Source organism: Girardinichthys multiradiatus, chromosome 6, assembly GCF_021462225.1.
Source record: "Girardinichthys multiradiatus isolate DD_20200921_A chromosome 6, DD_fGirMul_XY1, whole genome shotgun sequence".
NCBI lineage: Eukaryota > Metazoa > Chordata > Actinopteri > Cyprinodontiformes > Goodeidae > Girardinichthys > Girardinichthys multiradiatus.
In genome coordinates this window covers 6,765,784-6,792,209 of record NC_061799.1, presented here as the reverse complement: position 1 = coordinate 6,792,209, position 26,426 = coordinate 6,765,784, and the positions used below count along the sequence as shown (strand labels likewise).

Genomic DNA, 26,426 nt, shown 5'->3' with positions numbered 1-26,426 from the left:
AGAAGAGAATTCCTGTAAACACTTTTAATTTTCCTAAAAAAAAAGGATATAACACTGGTGACTGACATACATGAACAGACATCTGTGTGCTGCTGCAGCGTGCACGTTTTTGTTACATGGAACAGAAACTGAAGCAGGAAACATGACTAACTGGTGCATGTGTACGTTTCATGGTGCAAAAGTGTCTGTGAGAAGAAGGACTGGACCACATGAGAGAGACGGTTACATTTTAACACTTTAACCCTGAGCCTTATTTGACGTAGATACATCTGAACAGAAACAGTCATGGACAGACGAACACTGATGGCCCGGACGCTGTGGAAAAAAAGTTCATACTGCTTCTGGATGTGGATTTCCCATCCCGAAACCTCGATCCAGGATGAAACCTTCCAAATGATGCAACTTTACCACATGTCCACATGAGTGGACACATACAGAGTGTGATAGGTTTCAGTTCATGCTTCGTTCAGGACAGAGCTCATCTCTTCCCTTTGGAGACAGCAGATGCTGCTTTCAGCTGGAATCATGGCCGGAGCTGATTAGACTCTCAGGTTGTGGCTAGAAAGAAGAAAAGGTCCTCACTTAAGGTCTGAAACCGATTTTTTCCGCATTCGTGCTCATAAGGAGTTTAATTAAAACAAGATGAAGTCACTCTGAACACGGAGTCCGGGCCGTCTTCCATGTGGTTAGATCCAGGATCGTGAGGCTATGTCAAATCCTCTTCCTCTGAGCAGTAGTCCCGGCCCTGGATACAACACACATGATCAGCACCCATTGTTAGTTATTATTAATACTTAAGGCTGATTAGAAGTAGTAATGACTTTTTTCAAAATGTTTAATTGATGCTGAACTATTTTGATCAAAAGTATTCATGCCCTTTTTCATGCTTCAACCACAAACTTTATTACTATAACTTTATTTATAATGGGATTTTTGTGAAACACCTTCACAAAATAGAGTGGAATTGTGAAGTGGAAAGAAAGGATCTGGTTTTCAAAAATAAAAATCTTAAAAAGTGTGGTGTGCATTTGTATTAATCGCCAAGCCGACACCATTCAGATCCACTCACACCACTGTAGCTCTGGCTCCACGTTAAAAGTCTTTTTCCTGTTGAAAGGTGAAGCTCCGCCCAGCTGGTTGCACTGGATTTTATTTTAGGGTATAGTAAATGCACACCACACTTTCCAGCTATTCATTATTCATTTTTAACAGAATTATGAAAATCATATATATTTCTTCTGTCATTTCACAATTGTACGCTTTTGTATTGGTCTATTTCATGAAACTTTTATAAAATATGCTGAAGTTTGTGGTTGTAACGTGATGAACACAAACACACATTGATAAAAAGCTAAAAACTAAATATCTCCTGCAGAAGATCACTTGAGAAAAGTGCAGGCAGAAACCAAAGCTGACAAGTTTAGACTAGTGTCATTTTATATTTATTAAAGCTTGTTAAAAGTCAAATCCTGGCAGCACAGTTCACATGCAAACAAAATGCCAAGTGTGTAATTTCGCAACTGTGCAAAACATGCAACACTTTCATTCTCCTGCATTTGTGAAACAGCAAGAAGCAGCCAAAAATCCTCCCTGGCTTCCTGAAACATCTATTGGAGAGTAAATGTTAGTTACTTCCAAAAAATCAAGACACTGAGCTTTATTCTAAGCTGGTTATAGGAAGCTATCTGGATTAGCTAGATCATACAGAGGAAGAACTATTGCGAACTCCCAGTGGATTCAGCTAATTAGTGACGGAATATTTCAGCCTCCAGATTATATGCATTTAGTGAAGCAGCACAAATAATGTGTTGCTCAGACAGTAAAAAAAAAAACATGAAAAAATGATTTAATGCAAAAGTTATAGAATGAAGAATGTGCCATTTCCAATCTTCACTCCAAACATCAAAACAGGTTTGAGTATGAAATATTGTAGATGGAGGAAATTAGCTTTTAATAGTTCTTGCTCTGAGAATGTTAGCTTTACTCCCAGTTTCCTAACTTCTCTCTGATTCTCCTTAATGCAATCCCATCTGCCCATTAGGATTCATTCACCTGCTGTATAAATGATTCCAGGCTTTCATGTTATTTTTGTCAGGCTTTCACACTGTGATTTCCCCCTGGTGCCAAAGGCAAAAGGGCTTTGAATGTGGCAGGGTTGTTGAGCTGCACAAACAAGGCCTCTCGCAACATGCCATTTCTGCTGAGGCCTGAGTCGGTAGGAGTCATTTTTAAATTCCTAAAAGGGTCCTGAGGGTAATGAGATCAAGAAAGTGACCTGGTTGGCCCCAAATAATTTCAACTAAGCCAAGTTATCCTGTGGGCTGTCCATTAAAACACACACTGATCCTTGAAGTAAATTAAGGCTCCTACCGATGCTGACTGCTGCCCAATAACCATAGGACGGCATCTGTGAGAAAAAGGCTTATAGATAAAAAGATGTTTTTAAAGATGACGTCTCCTCCAACACCACAAACTTGCACCTTTGGACTGTGCAGCAGAGCACCAAACATGGGAAACTGAAAGCTGGATGAAAAGTTTAATCTAATGACATAAAAATGCATCTGAATGGTCCTGATGGCTTCCAGCATTACTGACATGAAAAGGAGATTTAATTGGAGATGTCTTCTACACCCCACAGTGAAGGAGGCTCCAGCATGATCTGGGAGCTTCTTCCTTCAGTGGAACAATAAAGCTTCAGGTTGTGCAGGGGCATCAGCTGGCTATATGGAGATGTTACAGCGAGCATTCCTCTGGACCAAGGGTCTGTGCAAGTTCACAACACCAGTCTGGCAAAGGATGTCTTCCTTCCTACATGTTTCCCTAATCTAAATCCCAGTGAAAACATTTACAAAAAAACAAATGTCAGTTACAGACAGGAGCTGCCCTTTGTGAATCTGTCTTCACCACATGAATCAATGCTACCACCAGCCTGCTGCTTACACTTGCATCAAGCATGTCTAAACAGAATTTTGTTCTGTTAAAGGGGAAATTTGTTTTCTGCTGTCGCTACATGCCGGTTCGGGAGCAGTGAAAATCTGTGACTCGATGCAATCTACTGGTTTTCAGAATCAGAATCAGAAAAGCTTTATTGCCAAGTACGTTTTTGGACATACAAGGAATTTGTTTTGGCGTAGTCGGTGCAATACAGTACAAATTAAACAGTATAAACATATCTACAATATAATATAAATATATGTGCACAGTTTTAAGTGAGATAGAGTAAATATAGAGCAGTATAAGATGCGAGAGCAATACAACAGTGCAGGTGATCATTGTGCAAGTAAAGCAGGAGTCCAAGCTGAGCGTTAATGTAACGCATAGAGTTACAGGTTACAGGTGTTCTGTCAGCAAAAAAGGGGGGGTGTGGGGTAAAGGGAGAATGTCAGGGGGGTTTCCGGGCTTTGTTAACCAGGCTGGTGGCAGATGGGAAAAAACTGTTCTTGTGGCGTGAGGTTTTGGTCCGGATGGACCGCAGCCTCCTGCCAGAGGGGAGAGTCTCAAAGAGTCTGTGACCGGGGTGGGAGGGATCAGCCAGAATCATCCCTGCCCGCTTCAGGGTCCTGGAGGTGTACAGTTCCTGGAGCGACAGTAGACTGCAGCCAATCACCTTCTCAGCAGACCGAATGACACGCTGCAGCCTGCCCTTATCCTTGGCTGTAGCAGCGGCGTACCAGATGGTGATGGAGGAGGTGAGGATGGACTCAATGATGGCTGTGTAGAAGTGCACCATCATAGTCTTTGGCAGGTTGAATTTCTTCAGCTGCCGCAGGAAGAACATCCTCTGCTGGGCTTTCTTGATGAGGGAGCTGATGTTTGTCTCCCACTTGAGATCCTGGGAGATGACGGTTCCCAGGAAGCGGAAAGATTCCACAGTGTCAATTGTGGAGTCACAGAGGGTGATGGGGCAGGTGGGGCTGGGTTCTGCCTGAAGTCCACAACAATCTCCACTGTCTTTAGAGCGTTGAGCTCAAGGTTGTTCTGGCTGCACCAGTCCAACAGATGGTCCACCTCCCATCTGTACGCGGACTCGTCACCATCAGAGATGAGTCCGATCAAGGTGGTGTCGTCCGCAAACTTCAGAAGCTTGATAGACTGGTGACTGGAGGTGCAGCTGTTGGTGTGCAGGGAGAAGAGCAGAGGAGAGAGAACACAGCCTTGGGGGGAACCGGTGCTGATGGTCAAGGAGTCAGAGACGTGCTTCCCCAGCCTCACGCGCTGCTTCCTGTCAGACAGGAAGTCAGTGATCCACCTGCAGGTGGAGTCGGGCACACTCAGCTGGGAGAGCTTCTCCTGGAGCAGAACTGGGACGACGGTGTTGAAGGCAGAGCTGAAATCCACAAACAGGATCCTGGCATAGGTTCCTGTGGCGTCCAGGTGCCAGAGGATGAAGTGAAGGGCTAGGTTGACTGCATCATCTACAGACCTGTTGGCTCTGTAGGCAAACTGCAGGGGGTCGAGGAGGGGGTCGGTGATGTCTTTTAGGTGTGAGAGCACAAGGCGCTCAAAGGACTTCATCACCACAGAGGTCAGGGTGACGGGTCTGAAGTCATTAAGCCCTGTGGTCCTTGGCTTCTTGGGAACAGGGACGATGGTGGAGGACTTGAAGCAGGCTGGCACATGACATGTCTCCAGTGAGGTGTTAAAAATGTCTGTGAAGACTGGAGACAGCTGATCAGCGCAGTGCTTCAGGCTGGCTGGTGAGACAGAATCCGGACCAGCAGCTTTCCGGGAGTTCTGTCTCCTGAAGAGTTTGTTGACGTCCCTCTCCTGGATGGAAAGAACCGTCCTCGGCGTGGGTAGGGGGCTGGTGGGGGGGAACTTCAGGGTGGGAGTTGGAGGTGCCAAGGCCCCTCTTGAGGTTGGGGAGGTGGGGGTGGTGGATTGTGGCTGCAGCTGTTGGGGGGCGTCGTGGGGGATGGTTGCAGGACTGTCCCTTTGTCTTTCAAAGCGGCAGTAGAACTCGTTCAGGTCGTTGGCGAGGCGTCGGTCGTTGATGGAGTGGGGGGCTTTCGGCTTGTAGTTGGTGATTTGCTTGAGCCCTTTCCAGACAGACGCAGAGTCGTTGGCTGAGAACTGGTTTTGGAGCTTCTCAGAGTACAGTCGTTTGGCCTCTTTCACTGCCTTGCCAAACTTGTACTTAGCCTCTCTGTATATGTCTTTGTCCCCACTCCTGAAGGCCTCTTCCTTATCCAGTCTTAACCTTCTGAGTTTAGCTGTGAACCAGGGTTTGTCGTTGTTGTAACTCACCCTGGTGCATGATGGTACACAGCTGTCCTCACAGAAGCTGATGTAGGAAGTCACAGCCTCTGTGTACTCGTCCAGACTGTTGGTATTAGTCCTGAACACATCCCAGTCTGTACAGCCTAAACACGCCTGGAGATTCTCCACAGCCTCACTGCTCCACTTCCTTGTCGTCCTCACAACAGGTTTGCAGAGCTTTAGTTTCTGCCTGTATGCAGGAATCAGGTGGACCATGATGTGGTCGGATTGGCCCAGTGCAGCACGTGGGACGGCGTGATAAGCGTCTCTGATGGTGGTGTAACAGTGATCCAGAACGTTGTCCTCTCTGGTCGGACATTTAATAAACTGTCTATATTTGGGGAGTTCGTGGGTCAGATTACCTTTGTTAAAGTCGCCAACGACGACTACTAAGGAGTCCGGGTTGGTCCGCTCCACACTCAGTATCTGGTCGGCGAGCATGCGCTGTGCGACCTGCACGTTAGCTTGCGACGGGATGTAAACACCGACCAGGATGAACGAAGCGAACTCACGGGGGGAATAGAAAGGCTTACAGTTTATGATGAAGGATTCCAGGTCTGGAGAACAGTGCTGCTGAATCACTGTCACGTTGTTGCACCAACCACTGTTGAGGTAAAAACAGATTCCTCCACCTTTCGCTTTGCCGGAGAGTTCCGTGTCTCTGTCCGCTCTGTAGAGCTGGAATCCTGCCAGCTGCAGCGCAGAGTCCGGTATTAATCCACACAGCCACGTCTCCGTGAAGCACAAAACTGCCGATGAATAAAAGTCCCTGTTTTTCCCCAACAGCAGTTGTAGTTCCTCCATTTTGTTGGGAAGTGAGCGCACGTTAGAGAGAAATATTCCAGGTAACGGTGTTCGTAGTCCACGCTGGCGAAGACGTACCAGCACCCCAGCCCGTTTCCCTCTCTTCCGGCGTTTCACCGCGTGAACAAAGGTGAGCGCACCTTTGACCAGAATGTCCAAATATTCCAGAGCAGTAGGCAGAAAAGTGGGAAATAACTCCTCTGGTGTAGTAGCCCTGATGTTCATGAGTTCTTCTCTGGTGAGAGAGCTCCGGGTTTACCATCACAGAAGACCGTTTTAAAGCAAAAAACAAAACAAAACAATGCGCACCAACACGCCGAGAGTGTTGGCTGCAGAAGCTTAATTAATCCCTTCATGTTTTTGTTTTTTTATTTCATTTCCATCTGCGGCGCCATCTTTTCTTAGATAGAAACTGTTTACTAGTTTGAATAAATAAACTGAACTTGACTGCATTGTTTGATAACTAGGATCTAGAATGAACATACTGAACCTGGAATCTGTATGATTGGATTGACTTTTCTTTTTCATAAAGTACCTTGAGACGATATTTGTGGTGATTGGCGCTACCTAAATAAACTGAACTGAAATTAATGGGTCAAGTAATGATCGGTTGAATTAACCAGAGAAACAGGTCAAACTCTGGTGCCTTTTCAGCCTCTGCAAACATTCAGCATGCTGAAGTGAATGAATCTTCAGTAGTACAGACAGAGGGTCTGCATAGTGTAGCATAAGATCAACTAATATTATTACGTGGGTGTAAATTCTTTGTCATTCAGGACAAGCAAAACCTAAGTAACTACTTAAGCACCTAGGAACTAATAGCATTATCCAATCACCGCTACAGACTTTGAATAGCACCTACTTAGATTTCATAGCAGAGGTACTTCTCTAAGTAGCAAAATTAAAGCCACTGAATCTTTAGCATGTCCTACAAATCTGTAACGTTCTATCTGTCACACTAAAAAGTATCAGATTATCAAACAAACCTTAATATAAGACAAATATAACTAGAGTAAATACAAAGAGCAGTTTGTTTTCAAATGATAATTAAACTTATGAAGAGAAAAAGCTATCCAAACCAACCAGGCCCGATGATAAAAAGTAATTGGCCCCTCCACCTAATGCCTGGTTGTGCCACCCTTAGCAGCAACAACTGACATCAAGCGTGCAATAACAGGCAGTGAGTCTTTTACATCACTGTGAAATAATGTTGGACTACTCTTCTTTCCAGAATTGTTTTAGATCAGCCACACTGGAGAGTTTTTGATTAAAGGCCTCTTTGAGGTCATACCACAGCATCTCAATCAAGATTCAAGCTTGGACTTTGACTAGGCTACTACAAAATCTGCATTTTATGTTTTTTGAGAAAGACATGACCTTGTTGGTCTGCTTTGGCCCAACTGTGCTTCAGCTTAAGGTGAAAAAGTCATGGTTAGACATTCTCCTTCATAATTTTAATCCGGGTCCTGGAGCAGCAAGGCAGCCCCAAATCATCACACTACCACCACTATGTTTGGGTATGATACTCTTTTTGTGAAAATACTAGTTAGTTTTAAACCAGGACCTTCAAGAAATTTCTGTTTTTGTCTTGTCAATCCACAGAAAATTTTCCCAGAAGTCTTGAGGGCAATCAAGATCCGTTTTTTAACAGATGAAATATAGGTCTCTATGTTATTTTTGGTCAGCCGTGGTTTTGGCCATGGATGCCATCTCAACTGAGTTTCTTTTTTGTTGAATTGTGAGCACTGATCTTAACTGATGTCAGTGAGGCCTGCAGTTCTTTAGGCATTGTTCTGGGTTCTGCGGTGACCTTCCGGATTCGATTCAATTCAATTCAAAAATACTTTATTAATCCCAAAGGGAAATTAAATGTTGTTATAGCTCATTATGAAGGTTTCTTCAAAGAGCCGTTGTAGATGCTGATGGCGGTGGGTAGGAAGGATCTCCTGTAGCGCTCCGTCTTACAGCAGATCTGAAGAAGCCTCTGACTGAAGACACTGTTTTGTAGGACAGTCTCATGAAGAGGATGCTCAGGGTTCTCCATAATGTTCTTCATTTTATGAAGAATCCGTCTTTCCACAATGATCTCCAGAGGTTCCAGAGGAGTCCCCAGAACAGAACCAGCCTTTTTTATCAGCTTGTTGAGCTTTTTTAAGTCCCTGGCTCTGATGCTGCTTCCCCAGCAGATGATGGTAGAAGAGATCACACTTTCCACAACTGACTTATAGAAGATATGCAGCATCTTGCTGCAAACACCAAAGGACCTAAGCTTCCTCAAGAAGTACAGTCTGCTCTGTCCCTTCTTGTAGATGGCTTCACAGCTGCATCTCCACTCCAGTCTGTTGTCCAGGTGAACACCGAGGTATTTATACTCTTCCACCACCTCCATCTCTTCTCCCATGATAGAAATAGTTTTTGACTTATTCCCGTTTCTCTTAAAATCTACAATCATCTCCTTTGTTTTAGTCACGTTCAAAATGAGATGATTGTTTCCACACCATGCCACAGAGCGGTCCACCACCTTCCTGTACTCAGCTTCTTGTCCATCTTTGATCCACCCCACGACTGCATCCGAGTATTTCTGCAGATGACAGGAGTCTGTTTTGTACTGGAAGTCTGAGGTGTACAGAGTGAAAAGGAATGGTGAGAGTACTGTCCCCTGTGGTGCTCCTGTGCTGCTGACTACCTGGTTAGACTCATAACCCTTCATTCTCACAAACCGTGGTCTGTTTGTCAGGTAGTCTTTGATCCAGGAGATTGTTGAGAACTCCATCTGAGTCTTCTGGAGTTTCTGACAAAGCAAATCAGGTTGGATTGTATTAAATACACTGGAGAAATCAAAGAACATGATCCTCACAGTGCTACTGGCTTTGTCCAGATGACAGTGGGTTTGTTGAAGCAGGTGTATGATGGCATCTTCAACTCCAACTCCACAGCAATAAGCAAACTGAAGGGGGTCCTGATGGTTTACTGTTTGCTTACTCAGGTGGGCCATCAGGAGTCTCTCTAGGACCTTCATGATGTGGGATGTCAGGGCAACAGGTCTATAGTCATTGAGGACTAATGGGTGAGTTTTCTTTGGTACCGGAACAAGACAGGAGGTCTTCCACAACACCGGAACCTTCTTCTGGGCCAGGCTAAGGCTGAAGAGGTGCTGCAGAATCCCACAGAGCTGCTCTGCACAGGCCTTCAGGACTCTAGGGCTGACATGATCTGGACCTGCAGCCTTATTCCTATTCAGTCTCTCCAGTTGCATCTTCACCTGACTTCTTGAGACACACAGGTGGAAGGGGGAAGCAAAGGAAGTATCAGCATCTTCTGATATGGTTGAAGACAAACATGTAGAAGCAGGAGGGTCTAGGGCTGAGGTGGAAGATGAAACATTTGAGGTGTTACTGGACAGATGTGGTTCCTGTGGGTCAAAGGAAGGTGGGATGTCTGTTTGGCTGTGAGCAGGAGAGGAGGATCCTGAGCTTGTTTCTGAACTGAACCTATTAAAGAATGTGTTCAGTTCATTGGCTCTATCCAGACCTCCATTGGTCTGATCATCCTTCTGCTTGAAGCCTGTGATCTTCTTCATCCCTATCCACACATCTCTGATATTGTTTTGCTGGAGCTTGATCTTCAGCTTCTTCTTGTACACCTCCATGCTGTCTCTTATTTTGACTTTAAGTTGCTTCTGTATAATCCTCAATAATTCTCTGTCTCCCTCTCTGAAGGCTCTTTTTTTCTTGTTAAGCAGGACCTTCAGGTCACTGGTGATCCAGGGTTTGTTATTGGGGAAGCATCTCACGGTTCTGGTGGGGATTATGTTATCCACACAGAAGTTTATATAGTCGGTTACACACTCAGTCATAGCATTGATGTCCTCTCCATGTGGCTGGCATAGTGCGTCCCAGTCTGTAGCCTCAAAGCAACCTTGCAGAGCTTCTTCAGCTTCCTGTGACCATTTTCTCACAGTCCTCTTTATTACAGGTTGCCTCTGAACAAGGGGCTTATATTTCGAGCAGAGAAAAACAAGATTGTGATCTGATTTGCCTAGAGGAGGTCTTGCTGTAGAGATGTATGAGTCCTTGACATTTGCATAAAACAAATCCAATGTTTTGTTTCCTCTGGTCGAGCAGAGAAAACAGGATGGGCCTTTCACAAGAATATATGTGCATCATGCAGTCCCAAAGCCTTAGAAATGGCTTTTCGGCACTTTCCAGGCTGACAGACGTCAAGTACTTATTTGCTAATCTGTTCTTGAATTTCTTTAGATATAAATGATAAATGGCCTCCCCTTGTATAGTATATTATCAAGTTAGATGACTCCAAAGCGTCATTCACCCATTCATCCACACATTGACACATTGACAGTGGTAAGCTACATTGTAGCCACAGCTGCCCTGGGGCGCACTGACATGATGTTTTGCTTTTTTTTTTTTTGCCTACTTCATGTTACCAGACAGGTTCTTTTTAGGGTATTTCTTCAGCGCTGCAACCAACGATTATTTTGCTTTGCTGATCAATTAATCTGTTGACTATTTTTCTGATTAATTGATTAACAAACTGATAGCAAAAGTGCTTCATAGGAGATTTTTTTACACAATTTGAACCAGGAGAAGCTAACGGTATGCCACTTGAGAAGAACATATTTACAGACGAAGAAAGTTTTTCATCTTAAATGCAAAATGTCTATAGTTTTTGTACAATTTTGTCTTAATTACTGCTCTGAGTGGGTTGTTCTTTCAGCAGGTGGCATGTTTTAGAGTGCGTATACTCCAATTAACGATTATTTGATTACTAAATTAGTTCACGATTATTTCAATAATCGATAATTCACAATTAATCTGATTAATCCAATTATTTGTTTCAGCCCCAGATTTCTTGAATCAATAGCTCGGGCAGTAATCAGGCCTGGGTGCTGGACTTTTATAATTTTTAAATGTAGTTAATCACTGTTAATTTGGCATTTAACATGTGGGAAATTTGATTTTCACATAGTACCAGATTGGATTGTATCATAATCTTCACATAAAAAGAAAAATGATAATTTGAAACTCCTTTTTTTACATAGGTTATGTTTGACTCATCTTAAAATGAGTTTGTTTGGGTGTGGCAGTGTCACAGGGGTAAAGCGCTCGACCCATGTACAGAGGCTCCAATCCTCGGCACAAAATAAAAATAAACAAGTTTGTTGAAATGAAACATTTAAATTTGAAAAAAAGCTAAAGAGAAGTCTGTAATAGCGGCCAACTTTTTTCATGGCATTTTAAATAAACAGGACATCCCAGCTGATGGAGGGTATAATGAAGGATTGTACTAAGTCCTGGGTACAGACGGTGAAATGGAATTGGACTTTATTATATTATCAATTCCCTTACTTTTCCCAGCCATCTGTTCTGCATGCTGACACAAAGTCTGGGATATTAGCTGTCATCCACCCTCCTGTGCTGGTTTAGAGGTGACAGGATTGTCTGTGTTACTCATACAGTGGATGTGACAGATTGAGTCTGTTATTTATCATTGTCATCTGCTGTGTCCTCACTAAATACAGATTTGCTGCAGCCACAGGATTAATCTCCATCATGTCATTCGTTTTGTTTTTTTGTTGGGGGGGGGGGGGTTTTGACACAGAGGGGCAATGCTGCAAATACGGGTTCACATCCATTACCTTCTCAATCTTCTCATCCAGCATTCGGAAGAATTCCTGCTGGCTCTCTGAGGAGTGGATGCTCCTGGGGGAAACAAATAGCTAGTTAGAACTTCACTCTAACACCCCGCCCTGAGAAAGATTATTCTATAACATTGTTCAGACTCACAGAATCTTTCCGTTTGATCCTGATTCGTTGGTGTGTTGTCCTACACCAAGGAGAGCACTTTTCTCCTGTGGGACAATGCACACCAATCATCATTACTACCGTCTCTGTAATCCTTTAGTGGTTTTGTGCTACAGTTGCTCATACAGTGCAAAGGAATGCAACAGGTGACTTATGCACTGCACTAAAAGTATTCATACCTCTTTACCTTTCTCAAATGTTGTCACATTACAATCATAAACTTCAATATATTTTCTTAGGATTTTATAAACTTGCTAAATTAAAGCAGAGCATAACTGAAGTGAAAAACAAATTAAGGTTTAAACATTTTTTAAATGGTAAAAACTGAACAGTGTGGGATGTATATTTATTCAGTGTTCTTACACTGATAACACTCCACAAAATCCTGGGCAACCAACTGGCTTCCAAGCCCAACTAGTAAACAGAGTGCACCTGTGTGTAACTTAACCCAAGTTTATATCCAGCTGTTCTTTTTCTGTTGATCCAACAAAGGTTTAACATGATACAATTTTCATATTTAAAAAATGATTTAAAACCATGTCAGAGATGTTCACAAGTCATTTTTCCAGGTCCACATTTCAGGTCCTTGAGGGACAAGTCCACTTGCTTGAACAAGCAGTAGGTGTCCATGTAATGATGCTATAGCTTAACAGAAACCCTTATTGTAAATGCTATGAGATTACAACGAGCATTAAAATTTTCTTATAAATCCTTAGTATCCCTCAGTTTGCGAACACTACTGGAAGTAAATAGGGGCGCACTGATCAATTGGGCAATTTCCTTAATTTTTCGGTGATCGCAATTGGCCTATACTTGCGTGTAACACCGATCTTATCCACCAATATATCCATTATATATCTCCTTAAAGGTCTGACAATGTGAAAAATGAAAAACTAAGGGAACTGATTGTTTTTGTTTAATTTAGTTATTTTACAAGTTTTGATAGCAATGCCTTAAACGTTGTATTTATATTTGAGACAACTGCCTCATGTGCAGTTAAAACAAATTTGTATTGCTTCACGGGTATTGTTAAATGTTTTTCAAAAAACTAAGATTGGAACATTGAAGGGGTATTGTGACCTTATAACTCCAAATAGTGTTAGTTATATAAAAAAAAAACGTCGGTATCAGCCAAAATTGGCAGGTCAGGGTTTTTAAAGATTGGTGATCGGCCAGAAAACTGCAATTGGTGCACCCCTAGTAATAAACCAAGTCCATCCTTTCACAGGAATATACGTGCATCAGCTGTCAGAGCTACAGTCTGTAGCTCACATATTGGTTTGCCTTCACTCCTGATTACATGAGATAAAATACTGTCTGTAAGACTCGAGTCTCATACCAAAGGCTGAAGTCAAATCACAAGTCTTTGTTTTTGTCCAACTCAAATGAAAGTCTGAAACTTCTCACCATCTCTGAATTTTTTTTTCTTCCACTTCACAATTGTGCACTACTGTGTTGTCTGATAGACTCCATCACAAAAATAAAATATACTGATGTTTGTGGCTGTAAAGTGACTAAATGTAAAAAAGTTCAACATGCATGAATATTTTTAACATATTAAATTAGAACGTGAAAATATAACATCACAATTTGACTATACTTTTGTAATTTAACATAGAAACACTTCTAGGTGCCGTCATCAACAGCATAGAAAAACAGAAACTTAACAGAAATGCTGTTATTCTGGCTCATCATGTCAACCTATATTCTACCAAAAAACTGAAGAAAATGAAGTTGGGAGAGTAAACCTTCTAACAATCTGTAAACATTTAAAAGATGTTTTGGCATTTCAGATTCCAAGTAATGAAGTGTGTCACATACCTCTATACACCTGCAGCCATGGAAGTTATTGGAACACCAAAATTTATTGATATGGTGATGGGACCCAATACTTTTTAGTGTGTCTGGGGTTCAATTTGTTAAAATAAAAATAAATGTAATCGTTTTTGGGTTTTTTTTCTAGTTCAAACATCTTATCTACGATTGTAAATAAAACCCTCTATTAGAGACATCAAACAGAAAGAGCACAAATAGAAAGAGCAGAACAGGAATCACGCACTGTGCCGCCATGGCTGTCCTCTTCCTCTTCCCCACTGATGCATTTGTCTTTCTCCACTCCTCTCATCTTGTGCTCATCTGTGAGGAGACAGACAGACACAAAGAGAAGCATGCCCCTCTTATTAACACATCATAGCAGCAGGAGCGGCGACGGGCCGATTCAGGACAACCCACTCGCGGCCGCTGTGATCAGCACAATCCTCTGAGGTTAATAGTTCTCACAGTTCAGTACTTCTCAAAGTAATTACGTGCTCAAATTCTCACGCTCGGTACTAAATCCTGTCCCGACAATGTCTGGCAAGCGGCAGTACACGAGCTGACAGCCTGATTCTCCTCTTTCTGTTGTCCTCCATGTTGGGATTATGATTATTGATTAATTAATATTTATCAATAATTATAATTAAAAATCATAATTTGAGAAAATTAATTTCTTAACCAAAAATCCTCATTTATGAATCGAAACCAGAGATGTCTTCTGGTGTTGTAATTGTGGCTCAATGCCTTTGATAATTACAACCGTTAAATACTCAGTAATAATTGATAACTATTACCAGAGATGTCACTGTTTAATCAACCGTTTCTGCCGAAACGTGGGGAACTTTAACCTTATTTTGACTGACAAATCACTTTTGCACAAAATAAACACAAAACACCTTCTCTTTATCTACGAGAGAAAGGAATTAACCCGATCAGCCTGATACAATTAGCTCTTCGATCCGATAATCTTCACCTACTCAAACATGCAAAGTTCTACACAAAAGGGCAAAATATCTAACTAAACAAAATAAAACAAAACAGCACTGGGTGTGTATGAGATCAAACCAGCAGTTATGGCAAAAGTGATAATATGACAAGGGAATATGGTGTTGAGCGAAGCTTTGGGTGCGCCCCTCCCAAACTGTAGCTCAGTGGGACACGGGCAGTCATAAACCTTCCCCCAGCAAGGTTGTAAAACTCAGCCCACACAAAGGATCATAAACCCTTTTGGCGGCAAACCAGAAAAACATGAAGAAATGGTTGATTTTCACCATAAGGTTATTATAGCGGTCCAGTTTCACGGCGCACCTGCTCTCAGGTGTTCGCACAGTGAAAGCACAATCTTGCGAGACTCGCCGGCCTCACACAACAACAGTAATCAAGTTTCAAAAGAACAATGACATGCACATACAATTCAGAACACATTAGACTCTAAGTGGCGATTCTACATCGCACTAAATCTCCTCTACCCTGCCCAAGCTATTCCTAATAAAGAAATAAAAATAAAAGGTGGATTTTACTTGTTGAAGTCTTCCTTCTGGGGCGGCAAGTGAGAGGAAAAAAAGGGATTGAAGAGCACCTGCGCGTCCGCAGTTAAACTCCAAGAAAGTGGTCAATCTTCGTCCTTTGGCCTCCTTGGCGAAAAGGAAAAATATGATCTGACCGTCAGCAGTCGATTAGAACCAAGCAAGGAGGGAAAGTTGCGTCTCCTTGAAACTCCGTGGTTTTTTGGTTACATGTTAAACTCACGTCTTCGATCGGCAAAGTGAAATTTCTGGCCTTCTTATTCCAGAAACCTTTTCATGAATTTTTCGTTGGCCAACAAAGGAGAATAAATGAAGAATCTACGTGGGACCTCTTCTTCTCCAGAGAGAGATGCTTCAGATGTTGGTCCGGTATCCAACGTGAAAAACGCTTCTTTCAAACATTCGCCTTCCTATATTACCTCCTGTGACGTCAGACCTGGGCCCCGTCTTATCAGCCGCAGTGGCCACTGGGTTTTGTAGGACAGACTATCCTGCGGTACAAAATGGCCAATGACGTTGGAAAGGCATAGTGGCGTCCAACAACGTGCAAATGGTCCAATATTCAGCAAACAAGTGGTCCAACATCCCACACATGTAGAACCCCCTCATCTATCACAGTCCCACGCTTTGAGAAAGGAGGATGTACAAGTACAGATATTAGCGTTAACTGAGAGGTTGTTAACGGACGTTGCCATAATGGTAATTTATTAGGAACATCAATACAGCTCTGTTTTAATATTCAGGTAGTCAATCAGGTGGCAGCAGTGTCAGGTCAGTAGCTCCAGCTCATTCTATGGGAGGTGATTTCATTGACTTGAACAGTGATGTGATTATGAGGGCCAGATGGGCTGATTTGTGTTTGCAGATCTCCAGGGATTTTCACGTCAGCAGCCTCTAGAGTTCAACGAAAAACATGCTTCATTCTGGGCACACAGAGATGAGCTGTTGTTCAGAGGTTAGAGGGTACGGGCAGGATGCCTGGAGCTGGCAGAAAGTCAACAAGATGAGGTTGTGAGGCAGAGTACAGCAGCAGCAGAAATCTGAGCCTGCGGTGAGCACAGGCTCTGCTACACCAGCCGCTGAGGATGGAAAAACTCAGCCTGCTCTGAACAAGTTCCAGTTCTGCTTATGCTGCAGGGTGGAAGGTAGGTACCTAGAAATCTCCAAGCGATCCAAGCCTCAGCTGCTCCTACTGGTGGTGGTGGGATGATGTGGACAGCCTTTGTTACAGACTATCAACATGCCCCTTGTGGATGCCAGAAAGCACAAGCAAAAATCCTCTTATGCACAAGCCTGCTGTATGCTGTCATGAATAGACGTCAATGTTTTCCAAAGGAGTGATTCATAGAAAAACACTATCTCCATTCCAGCTGTATAAGAAGAATCCACAATGCGAGAAACAGAGGCCCTGTTCAGTAGCAGCTCAGGGTTCCTCACAAGGTGCATAAAGAGCTTCTGTTGAAGTGAAGTAATCAAAACTGAAGAGAAAGTTATGCTACAGCTCCGTTAGTTCCATGAAACAATTTCAGAAATCCTACTGAACCTAAATTAATGGAGTCATCACGACATGCATTTAGATGTAATACTGACCCAAACAGATTTCAGCTCTACTCTAAAAACATGTATGTAATTAACACAGGGGTTAAATAATAGACTCCCATGTTGATTATTTAACAAATATATTGCATTCATGCGAAGAACCAGAACAGTGTTGATCCTTCTTCCTCATAACTTCTTCAGCTCACTCTGACAGGTTGCTCAGTGGTCCAAAGTCCTCTTTCCAGATGAAAGTCAAGTTTGTATCACATTTGGAAACCAAGGTCCCAGAATCTGGAGGAAGAGTGGGGAGGCCCAGAATCCAAGCTGCCTGAGGTCCTCTGTGACGTTTCCACAGTCAGTGAAGATTTTTGGAGCCATTTCATCTGCTGGTGTTGGTCCATGTGGTCCACTGTGTTTTTGGGGTGTTGGATAATATGCGTTACATTTAATTTCCCTCTGGAATTAATAAAGTATTTCTGAAGTAAATTTATCAAGTCCAAAGTCAGCACAGCTATTTATCAGGAACATTTAGAGCACTAGATGCTTCTTTTTGGTTACAAGCTTTATAAAGATGCTTTATTTTGCTGAAAGACTTGGTACTGACCCACACTGCCAGAAGTACCAATACTTGCTTTAAAGACCATGCTGGGGACACCAGCTAACTGGCCTGACTTGAACTCCATAGAGTCTATCGAGTACTGTTAAGAGGAAGATGAGAGACACCAGAACCTATGCAGATGACCTGAAGGTCGCTATCAAAGCAACCTAGGCTTCTTTTACACTTCAGCAGAACCACAGGCTGATTGCCTCCATGTCACGCTGCACAGATGCAGTAATTCATGCAAAAAGAGCCTAGACCGAGTGCAGGTATTGTACACTACATGGACATAGTCTTCAGTATGTCCTCATTTCTGTATTTAAATATATCCTTTTTTATTGGTCTGATTTTTATATTCTAATTTTTTAAGATATTGACTTTTCGGTTTTCTTTGCTGTAAACATCAAAATTAGCAAAAATAAAGACTTAAAAGATATCACAGCATCCAATGAGTTTGTACATTTGTCATCTTCTCAGTGGTATTGAGATGAACCTTTGATACCTTGTATTATGTTTTCAGCAGAACATTAGGGACGTCTCAAGGAAATACTGTCTAACCTTCTTTTAGTCACTACAGCTACTGTGTTTGGTCATTTTATGCATTATTTTTTTATTTGATCAGTTTGAAACCAAATGGCTGGGCTCAGAAAGTTTCACTTCTTCATCTTCAGAAACTCCTGCCCTACTTTCAGATATAATGAACACGTGCTTGAATAACGGCTCAATTTGGCAATGCTTCCCTCTTTCTACATTTGCATAATAATGAAGGCCCTTCTCTTGCAGGGTTGTCTTCACATGGCAGAAAGATGTGAAGAGGGTTATCCAACAGCTGTGTCCAACTTTCCAAACAGACTTGGTCCCTTTAAAAAGAAAGTCCAATTCCCTAGAATGCATACATAGCCAACCCCATCCATCAGTGTGGTGATAAATGTCCTCAATTAAAGGCTACAAATCTGAACGTTAACCCGACTGTTAGGAGGCAGCATAAGTTGTTCAATCTGTCCAATAAACAGACTGACCAGACACGAGGTCCCCGTTGCTGTGGGCTTTGCTTTGGCCTTCCTCATCGCTGGGAACAGAAGACACCTGCTTGGCAGAGGTGCAGCCCATCTCCTCCAGAACTGCTCTCCTCCTCAGCCCAAAGCATTACAGGCACACCTGGAGATAGGTAGGATGGGGACAATATTAGGTAAGGTAATATACTGATCCATAATAGCATGTGAATTAATGACAGTAACACCTGGCAGAGAGAGGGACACATTAGACAGGAAGAGAACATTGTGATAATGGTTATGTCCTTGACAAGAACATAACCTGGATAGCTTGGTGGCTAGATATCTGCAGCTGCTGTGGCCTGCAGTGCTCAGAAGCTGCTGTAAGAGATCCAAGGATGGTAACCATCAGACTAATGACAGGGCTACGAGTGGTCAAGGTTTACTGATGCATGTGGAGAGTGAAGGTGGTGCTGTACCATACAATCCACTAATGTAAAAGAACGTTTTTAGGACACAATGCATTAGAGTTCGAACTGTCAACCTGGCTCAGACTGGCCACACTGTCCTGTGTGCTTCAATCAACCAGTTTATAATGTCAGCAGTGGATGTGAAATATGGAGCAATGCAAACTAGACATGAGATTCTCACAGCCTGGTAAACTTAGTAAAAATCACAGTTTATCACATATTTAGACAAAGTCTACAAACATGAGATGGTTTAACATGAACTAATTACTTTTGGTTAAAATAGAAAAGCAACTGCAAAAGCAATGTAACATACTAGTTATTACACCTTAAATAAGGTTATCTATACAATTTAATTTCTCACTATTCTTAAGCAAAGGCATAGAATAAACATTTACTAAATTTAGTTTTAAAGTGAATTTTGTGGAGTCTATTTCTGCTCTTATAGACAAACACAGGTATGACGAGCTGATATTAGCTGATTAACTAGTCAGCTATCTGCTCGGGTAGCCAGCCTGCAGTCAGCTGCTTGACAGACAGGTCACTTGTAGGTTGCCAGGGTGATGGGATGCACTCATTTAGTTTTCAAACCATGGCTGTCTGTGTTTTTGCAATCAGAAATATTTCCAAACAGCCAAATTTGTCCTTGCTGCAAGCATAGGAAGTGTCATAGCCTTCTTTCCGACAGCTAACCAGCAATGCGCAGCAGCAGGTAGGGGAGGAAGGGCGTTGTATTACTCTATGCACCATACATCCTGACATTAATGATCATGTTCTTTTGACACATGCTAACCAGGGACACCATGTCATAGAAATACTATCCCCTAATGGAAAGGGCCTCCTTTAACCTACCCTGTAAAAACACTTCAGTCATGATTTAAGGAAAGCAGCTATAAGGTAAATTCTCAATTATTATCAAGTATCCATGGATGTGCAAGCCAAATACTATAGATCCATGAAGGACATACAGTACCTTGCAAAAGTATTGCTATTATCACATTTTGTCATGTTACAACCTTAACTACAATGGATTTTATTGGTTATCATTTGATAGAGCAACACAAAGTATTGTATGATCCTCAAACGGAACAAAAAAGATTTTCTTTTTCCTTCTTTTTTTTTTAAACTGAAAACCTACTGTGAGATGGTATGTCCAGGGTGATACAAAGATTAATTTTCTCCTGCAAAAGCAATCTTGTATCAAGGGAAAAAAGGGGATTTTAAGTGTTGTCTCTCCATAGCACCTTTTTCCACATGTTTGCTGTTTACCGTATATGGTTTATAGCAAAATAAGACTTCTAATGGCGTTCCTTCAACAACGGTTTTCTCATTTTTCTATAAAGACCAGTTTTGTTGAGTTTATGACTAATTGTTGTTCTGTCAACAGATACTCCAAGCTGAGCTGTGGGTCCCTACAGCTTCTCTAGAGTTCCTGTAGGCCCCTTAGCTACCCACCTGATTAATGTCTACTTGCCTGGCCAGTCACTTTAGGTTGACGGACATATTTTGGTTTGCAGTTGTGCCATAGTCTCTCCATTTTCAGATGATGAATTGATCAGAGCTTTGTGAGATATTCAAATCCTGAGTTATAAAGCAGGGTTGTTTTATAACCAACCCTGTTTTAAACCTCTCCAAAACTTTCTCCCTGACCTGTCTTCTGTTTCGTTGGTCTTCATGATGGTTTTTGCTCTCTAATGTTCTCTAACAAACCTCTGAGGCCAGAAACAGAACAGCTGCATTTATACTGAGATTAAATTACACACAGGTGGACTCTTTACTAATTAGGTTTAAAACGTGCACTTCCTTATATTTAAGGGTATCAGAGTGAAGAGAGCTGATTATAAATATTTGTTGCACTTTCCAAAATATTCATTCATTCATCTTCTATACCGCTTCTTCCATAGTGGGTCACAGGAGAACTGGTGCCTATCTCCAGCAGTCTACGGGTGAGAGGCAGGGTACACCCTGGACAGGTCGCCACTCCATTGCAGGGCAACCTTTCCAGAATATTACTTGAAAAAATTTTGAAAACCTGTGTGATAAATCTTTTTTCCACTTCACACTAATAAACTACTTTGTGTTGATCTATGACATAAAATCCCAGTAAATTAGACTGGGGTTTGGGGTTGTAATGTGAAAAAAATGTGAAAAAGTTCTGACTGGCGCTGGATGTCAGAGCAGACATAACCCATGTCCTGAATGTGCCAAGGCTGTTTGAAGAGCAAAACAAGGAACAATAATAAGAAAAAGACGGTCATGGCCGATCAGTACATGTGTAGCTCAGCACCCCAATAACCAATTAGTCATAATTTGCCCCACCCCGGATTTAAAAAACAAAACAAAACACAATCTTCCCACTCTATTCCTGAATGGACAATAAGATATAATAAAGCTGTGATTCACCACCACACACAGGACTGGGAGAGGAAAGTGATCAGCGGTGCCTGCTGCCCCGCAACAACCGGGCCTTTCAGTGTCGAGCCGCTGGGTCATTTCTATCAGTGAATGAAGGTTTTTTTTTTCTGTGAAGCACTGAGGATTAACTGCATGCGCATGAGCGTCCCCATCTCCGACGTTATTATGCTGCAAAGCAGACCTCAACATGGAGGGTGTGATCCATCTGATCAACTGATCCAGAATGATCCATCCTCATGCGGGATGTTTGTTACAGAACAGATGGTAGAGAAGAGTCCAGCTGCGGAGTCAGCTGCCTCCTACCTATTATGATCACAACCATTCTCCAAAACGCTGCGGGCTTTAATTCTAAACATCTTCTAAAAAGAGCCTAGCTGCGTGTTACCAGTAGTGGAGAGCCACAAATTACAACATGCCAACCAGATGATTTTCCAGCTTTTCTAGAGAGGGGGGTGTTGGTGCAATTAATAACAAAAGATGGGGAAAGAGGGGCTATTCTATCGGCTGCAGATAAAACCAAGACGTTATTGCACTACAGGAACGGATAGCAGTGGAATGTATACGGCAGCTTTACCTTTCTGGTGAATCCATGGCTGAGGGCTCCGTCCTGTGCTGTCAGTCCAGACAGAGCTGCCTCTCAGACAGCATCTGCAGCTCAGCTCGGCTCGGCTCGGCTCGGCTCAGCCGCTGCAGTCTGCTCCCGCTGCACGAGCTCACCGCCGCGCGCTCTGTCACAGTGACGAAACAGCGCGAGGGATTGTGTCCAACTGACGCTAAACACGTTTGCGCAATGGTATTTTCATTTTAAAATATTTTTCAAAAAAAAAAAAAAAAAAAAGTACCCTAGCATACCTCTGTAATGCGTCGTCACTGTGTGTTCTCAGTCGGACCTAATTCGAAGGTGCACCGAACACTTCCGCCCAACGCGTTCCAACTGCATCAACGAAGTAAATAACAGAGCAGAGAGAAGTTTGTTCGGTGTCAGGGTGATCAGACAGCCGCTGACTGCTCACATCTGTCGGCATGATCTTCCTAACGTTGATCGCTCGGGTAGCGGACGGACTGCCGCTGGCTGCGTCCATTCAAGAAGATGAACAGGTATGAATGAATGGCTCCAGCAGCTGCGCACCGTACTCCACCCAGAAGTTGAAAAAAAGGATGTATTCTCTCTGTTTAGTAGGTGTGTTGGTGAAATAAAAGTACAAAAAAAAAAAAAAAAAAATTTACACATTATTAATTATTAGGGACTCTTTTCATTATTTTACGGAATTATTAGCAGTTAAGCTTAGTATGAAATAGAGCCAAGTCCTTTATGCTCTTTCTTTGGTTTATGGAGTACAGCGTAGTGCAGTACTCCGGCCTTCCCCATTTGTTGCTGTGCACGGCTGCTCAGTTGGCTGAAAGAAGGCAACAAAACTTTCATCTTTATCTTTAAATGAAGGACAAAAAAAACTTTTGGCTGGAAGTACATGGACAGTCATGGTGTGGTAGCTAAAGGAGCACCATCCATAACTCTTATTAAGGTGAGATGGTTTAAAGCTATAATTATTGAAAATCAGCTGACTGCAGGCTCTATTTGAACAGAGAGCCAGACTTCTTAACCAGTGAATATCAGCTTGTTATACGTTTATTACTCCAAACACAGCAGAATTGCAGAAGGTATTTAGTTCTGCACAATAACGTCTTGTAAACTACAAACCATCTAATGGGCCAATTTGTATGATTCTTGAATTGCATTTAGGGGCCACACAAAGTCCAGGGGCTGCTAATAGCCCCCAGGCCGCACTTTGGACACCCCTGCATTAGACTCTCATATCTGCCTATCCCTTATCACTGGAAGGAAAGGCTTTCTACCTGAGATATTCATACAACACAGTTGAATGTAATGTAAAAAAGGAACAGAATCAGATTACACTGAGTTCAAGTGTAATGTGACAGAACTCATAAAGAACTTTGTCACATCTGATGTTGTGTTTTAAACTGTGGCATTGCAGCTTTTCCACTGATGTACGTGTTGTACAGCTAATAAACATGGAAGTGCTTTGACTCTTCTTTGTCAGTCAGGAATGGACCTTCAGCAGTACCAGAGTCAGGCCAAGCGGCTGCTCCGTAAACTGAACGCCCAGAGTCCGGACCGCTGCATGCTGGAGGCTGGGAACATGAACTTCTAGTAAGAAAACACAAACGTTGTTCAACTAATATGTGTCATTTCATAGAAAAGTTACTCTGAAAGAGAATTTCTTCATATATTCAACCAGGAATCAAAGCCCTTTCAAATATTGATCTGTATGTCTTCCTCCCAGTTATTTCATAGCCCAGGGTGTGTGCTGCCTGTGTCTCTGTGAAGCCTCTTTTCCTAAAAAGATGGCTTTTGGGTACCTAGAGGACCTCCACAATGAATTCTACGAGCAGTATGGAAGAAGAGTACCCACCGTGACGAGGCCATACTCCTTCATAGAGTTTGGTAAGACTCTCTTTGGGGTTTTTCACCATAATGGTGGCAGTACTAAACCAGAGCTGATGCTCGGGCAAGTTCTTAACAGGTTCTTTAAAAGATCTGTTTTATTTTCTTCACAACCAGAGATCTGACTTGGAGCCACTTCATTACATGACTTATAAACATTTTATCCAGTTAATGTTTGATCCTTCATCAGTTTTATTTTGTATCTTCAGGCAGATCAAATATGTAACCAGACAGTCGGAGACTCCATAGCTCCACCACCCAACGTAGGGTCACAGACACCATTAAAAAAACAATCCTGGATCCGGATCACCACCAAAATTTTATGGATTTTTCCTTGGGCTAAGGCACACTTCTGGTAAAAACTATATAAGAATTCATCTGTACCATTTCAGTCTCATTAAGAAAATTGCATAGTTTAAAGAAAGAATATAAATTCTAAAGATGTAGTTACAATGTCAGTATTGTAAAGAATCACATTACTTACTCTTTAATTGGGGAATTTAATGATTATACTGGAACTAGTTTTTAACAGAATCAGCCTTGAGTCTATTGGTATTTAATAGTTAAATAAAGAATTAAAACTAAAACATAACATAGACCAGCAATAACTAGCATCTACATTAAAGAAAGGAAGGAGCTGAACGTTCAAAATATCAGAATAAAATCTAACTTTATAAACATCTCTTGGTATCTCTCTCTGTAGATTCTGTACTTTAATTCCTTAATCCTAACCTTAAACAAAAACTTTCATTGAGAAGTCAATACATTTTATATATCTTTTAGTATCCTGTGCGCAGCTGTGAAACTAAGGTGAATCTATTAATAATTTGTTCATTGAGGTAAGGAGAAAGAACAATATTCATTTACAATGACTTTATAGTTCATTCTCCTTCTTTATTTGTCTCATACAAACAACACAGTAAACCACCACATCTTAACACACTATGATTTTAACATTGATTTGTAGAGGACAAAACAATAAATGACACACCCACACACACACGAGTGCAACAAGGGAAATAAGAATTAAAAAAAAAAAAAGGGGGGGGGGGGCATGTGGGGGGGCGATTATCCAAGTCAGATGGCAAGATGTTCAATGACTTGAAATAGCTAAAAGAGGCCTACATCTTGTCAAATTTTTCAAAGTTGCACTTCGTTGTTGTACCTACAGTATCTTCTCCAACTTTAGAAATGACACAACATCTGAGAACCACCAAGAAACTGATGGTGCCCTAGAGGATTTCCAAAGGAGTAAAATATGATGCCTGGCTAAAAGAGATCTAAAGGCTAATATTTTAGAGTGAGCAGAGTCAGTTAGTATAGTATGAACTGGAAGCCCAAAGATCGCTAAGTAGGGGTTCATGCTAACCTGTGTCCCAAGAGCTTTAGAAAAAATGGCTAACTGTTGGCCTTAGAGTGATGTTAAGAGTCTAGCAGTGGCCTGATGGGGGATTAACATCAATAAAGAGGGCAAAAAACCTTAACTCTTTTCTTTTGTTCTAGATACATACATCCAAAAAACAAACAAGTCTTACGTTGACAGCAGAGCTCGGAGGCACCTGAGCAACATCAACACAGAGCTACAGGATGTCCAGAGAATCATGGTGGCAAATATTGAGGAAGTTCTACAAAGAGGAGAAGCTCTTTCTGGTAATCTTGGTCATAAAAAGAACCAGTTTCCAATAAATCTCGGCCTGTTAACAAAGATTCTGAAACTTTAACACTAAGATAAGATAGCCAGTTAATCCTGAATGTACTTTATTCACCAGCTCTAGATACTAAAGCCACCAATCTCACCAGCCTGGCCAAGAACTACCGCAACGACGCCAAAATCCTCAACACCCGTTCCACCTATGCTAAAGCGGCTGCTGTGGCTGTGTTCTTCATCACGCTCATCATCTATGCACGGTTTTGGTGGCTTTGATAAATAAGCAAAGACTCTGAAAGGTGGAAGGCTTCCTTATTCTCAGATAATTTAAACCAACCCTGTTCCATCTGTAGAGGTCTTTAACCATGTCGCTGTGGCGCAGGACAACTTCCGTTCTTTGCTGTAGCTTTAGGTTTTGTTCTGTGTTTTATTCAAACTGAGCTGTAGGTCTGTAGTTTGACTTTCCTTTGTATGTAGGGAAATATTCTACAGTGAGTTCTTGTGGCTGTTACAGAGGGAAATGTTTGCACACTGAGGTTGGAGCTTCTTTGAGTTTAAAAATAGAAAATTGAATGAGAAGGTTCCAGACAATATCTTGACACTGTGAGGAAAAACTGTCTTTATTGTTTACAGAGTTGTACAAATGCTAATGAAAAATAAAGATTTAAAAACTGTCACTTTCTGCTTAAACATGTGTGACAAGTTATGGTGACATCACAATGAACAGTCTCATATTGTGCAAACTGGCATTAACTGTTACTTTTTTATAAAAATTAAAAAACAGGCATATGAAAATGGAGCCGATAAATCTCTTGGACCAGGTACCTTTTATTATCCTCAAGAGGTAATTCCTTTTATAGTAGACAGTAAACCTAGGGAAGAAAACCCAATGTGTATATACACATAAATACGGAGATTTCCAAAACATAACCGATGTAATGGTTGACTGAACTGGTTCTGCCTCGTGGCAGGGTACATCTGCGCCCTGATGGGAGCCAGCCAACAGTGTATACGAGTGTATCGCAATGAATTAGAATATCATTAGAAAGTTAATTTCACCAATTCAACAAGTCAAGC

The 26,426-nt window shown here is 41.9% G+C and overlaps 2 protein-coding genes across 3 annotated transcripts; one reads left to right on the top strand and one right to left on the bottom strand.

Annotated features, from left to right (window-relative positions):
- Positions 1–9: 9 nt before the first annotated feature.
- zgc:55943 (uncharacterized protein LOC406337 homolog) lies at positions 10–21,949 on the bottom strand. Its single transcript, XM_047368166.1, has 6 exons — positions 21,812–21,949; positions 18,383–18,521; positions 13,945–14,021; positions 11,868–11,932; positions 11,720–11,783; positions 10–745 (listed from the first exon to the last, which is right to left on the bottom strand). The coding sequence occupies exons 2-6, from the start codon at positions 18,471–18,473 to the stop codon at positions 707–709; spliced, it is 336 nt and encodes a 111-aa protein (XP_047224122.1). The 5' UTR covers positions 18,474–18,521; positions 21,812–21,949; the 3' UTR covers positions 10–706.
- Positions 21,950–22,196: 247 nt separating this feature from the next.
- On the top strand, positions 22,197–26,026 carry sec22ba (SEC22 homolog B, vesicle trafficking protein a). 2 transcript variants are annotated; one of them, XM_047368162.1, is made up of 5 exons: positions 22,197–22,335; positions 23,298–23,407; positions 23,541–23,701; positions 25,205–25,351; positions 25,471–26,026. In XM_047368162.1, exons 1-5 carry the CDS (start codon positions 22,261–22,263, stop codon positions 25,623–25,625), a joined length of 648 nt encoding a protein of 215 aa, XP_047224118.1. In that variant the 5' UTR covers positions 22,197–22,260; the 3' UTR covers positions 25,626–26,026. The 2 variants fall into 2 exon arrangements, with proteins under 2 accessions (XP_047224118.1, XP_047224119.1); XM_047368163.1 differs by having other exon boundaries at positions 22,201–22,335; positions 23,302–23,407.
- Positions 26,027–26,426: the final 400 nt, after the last annotated feature.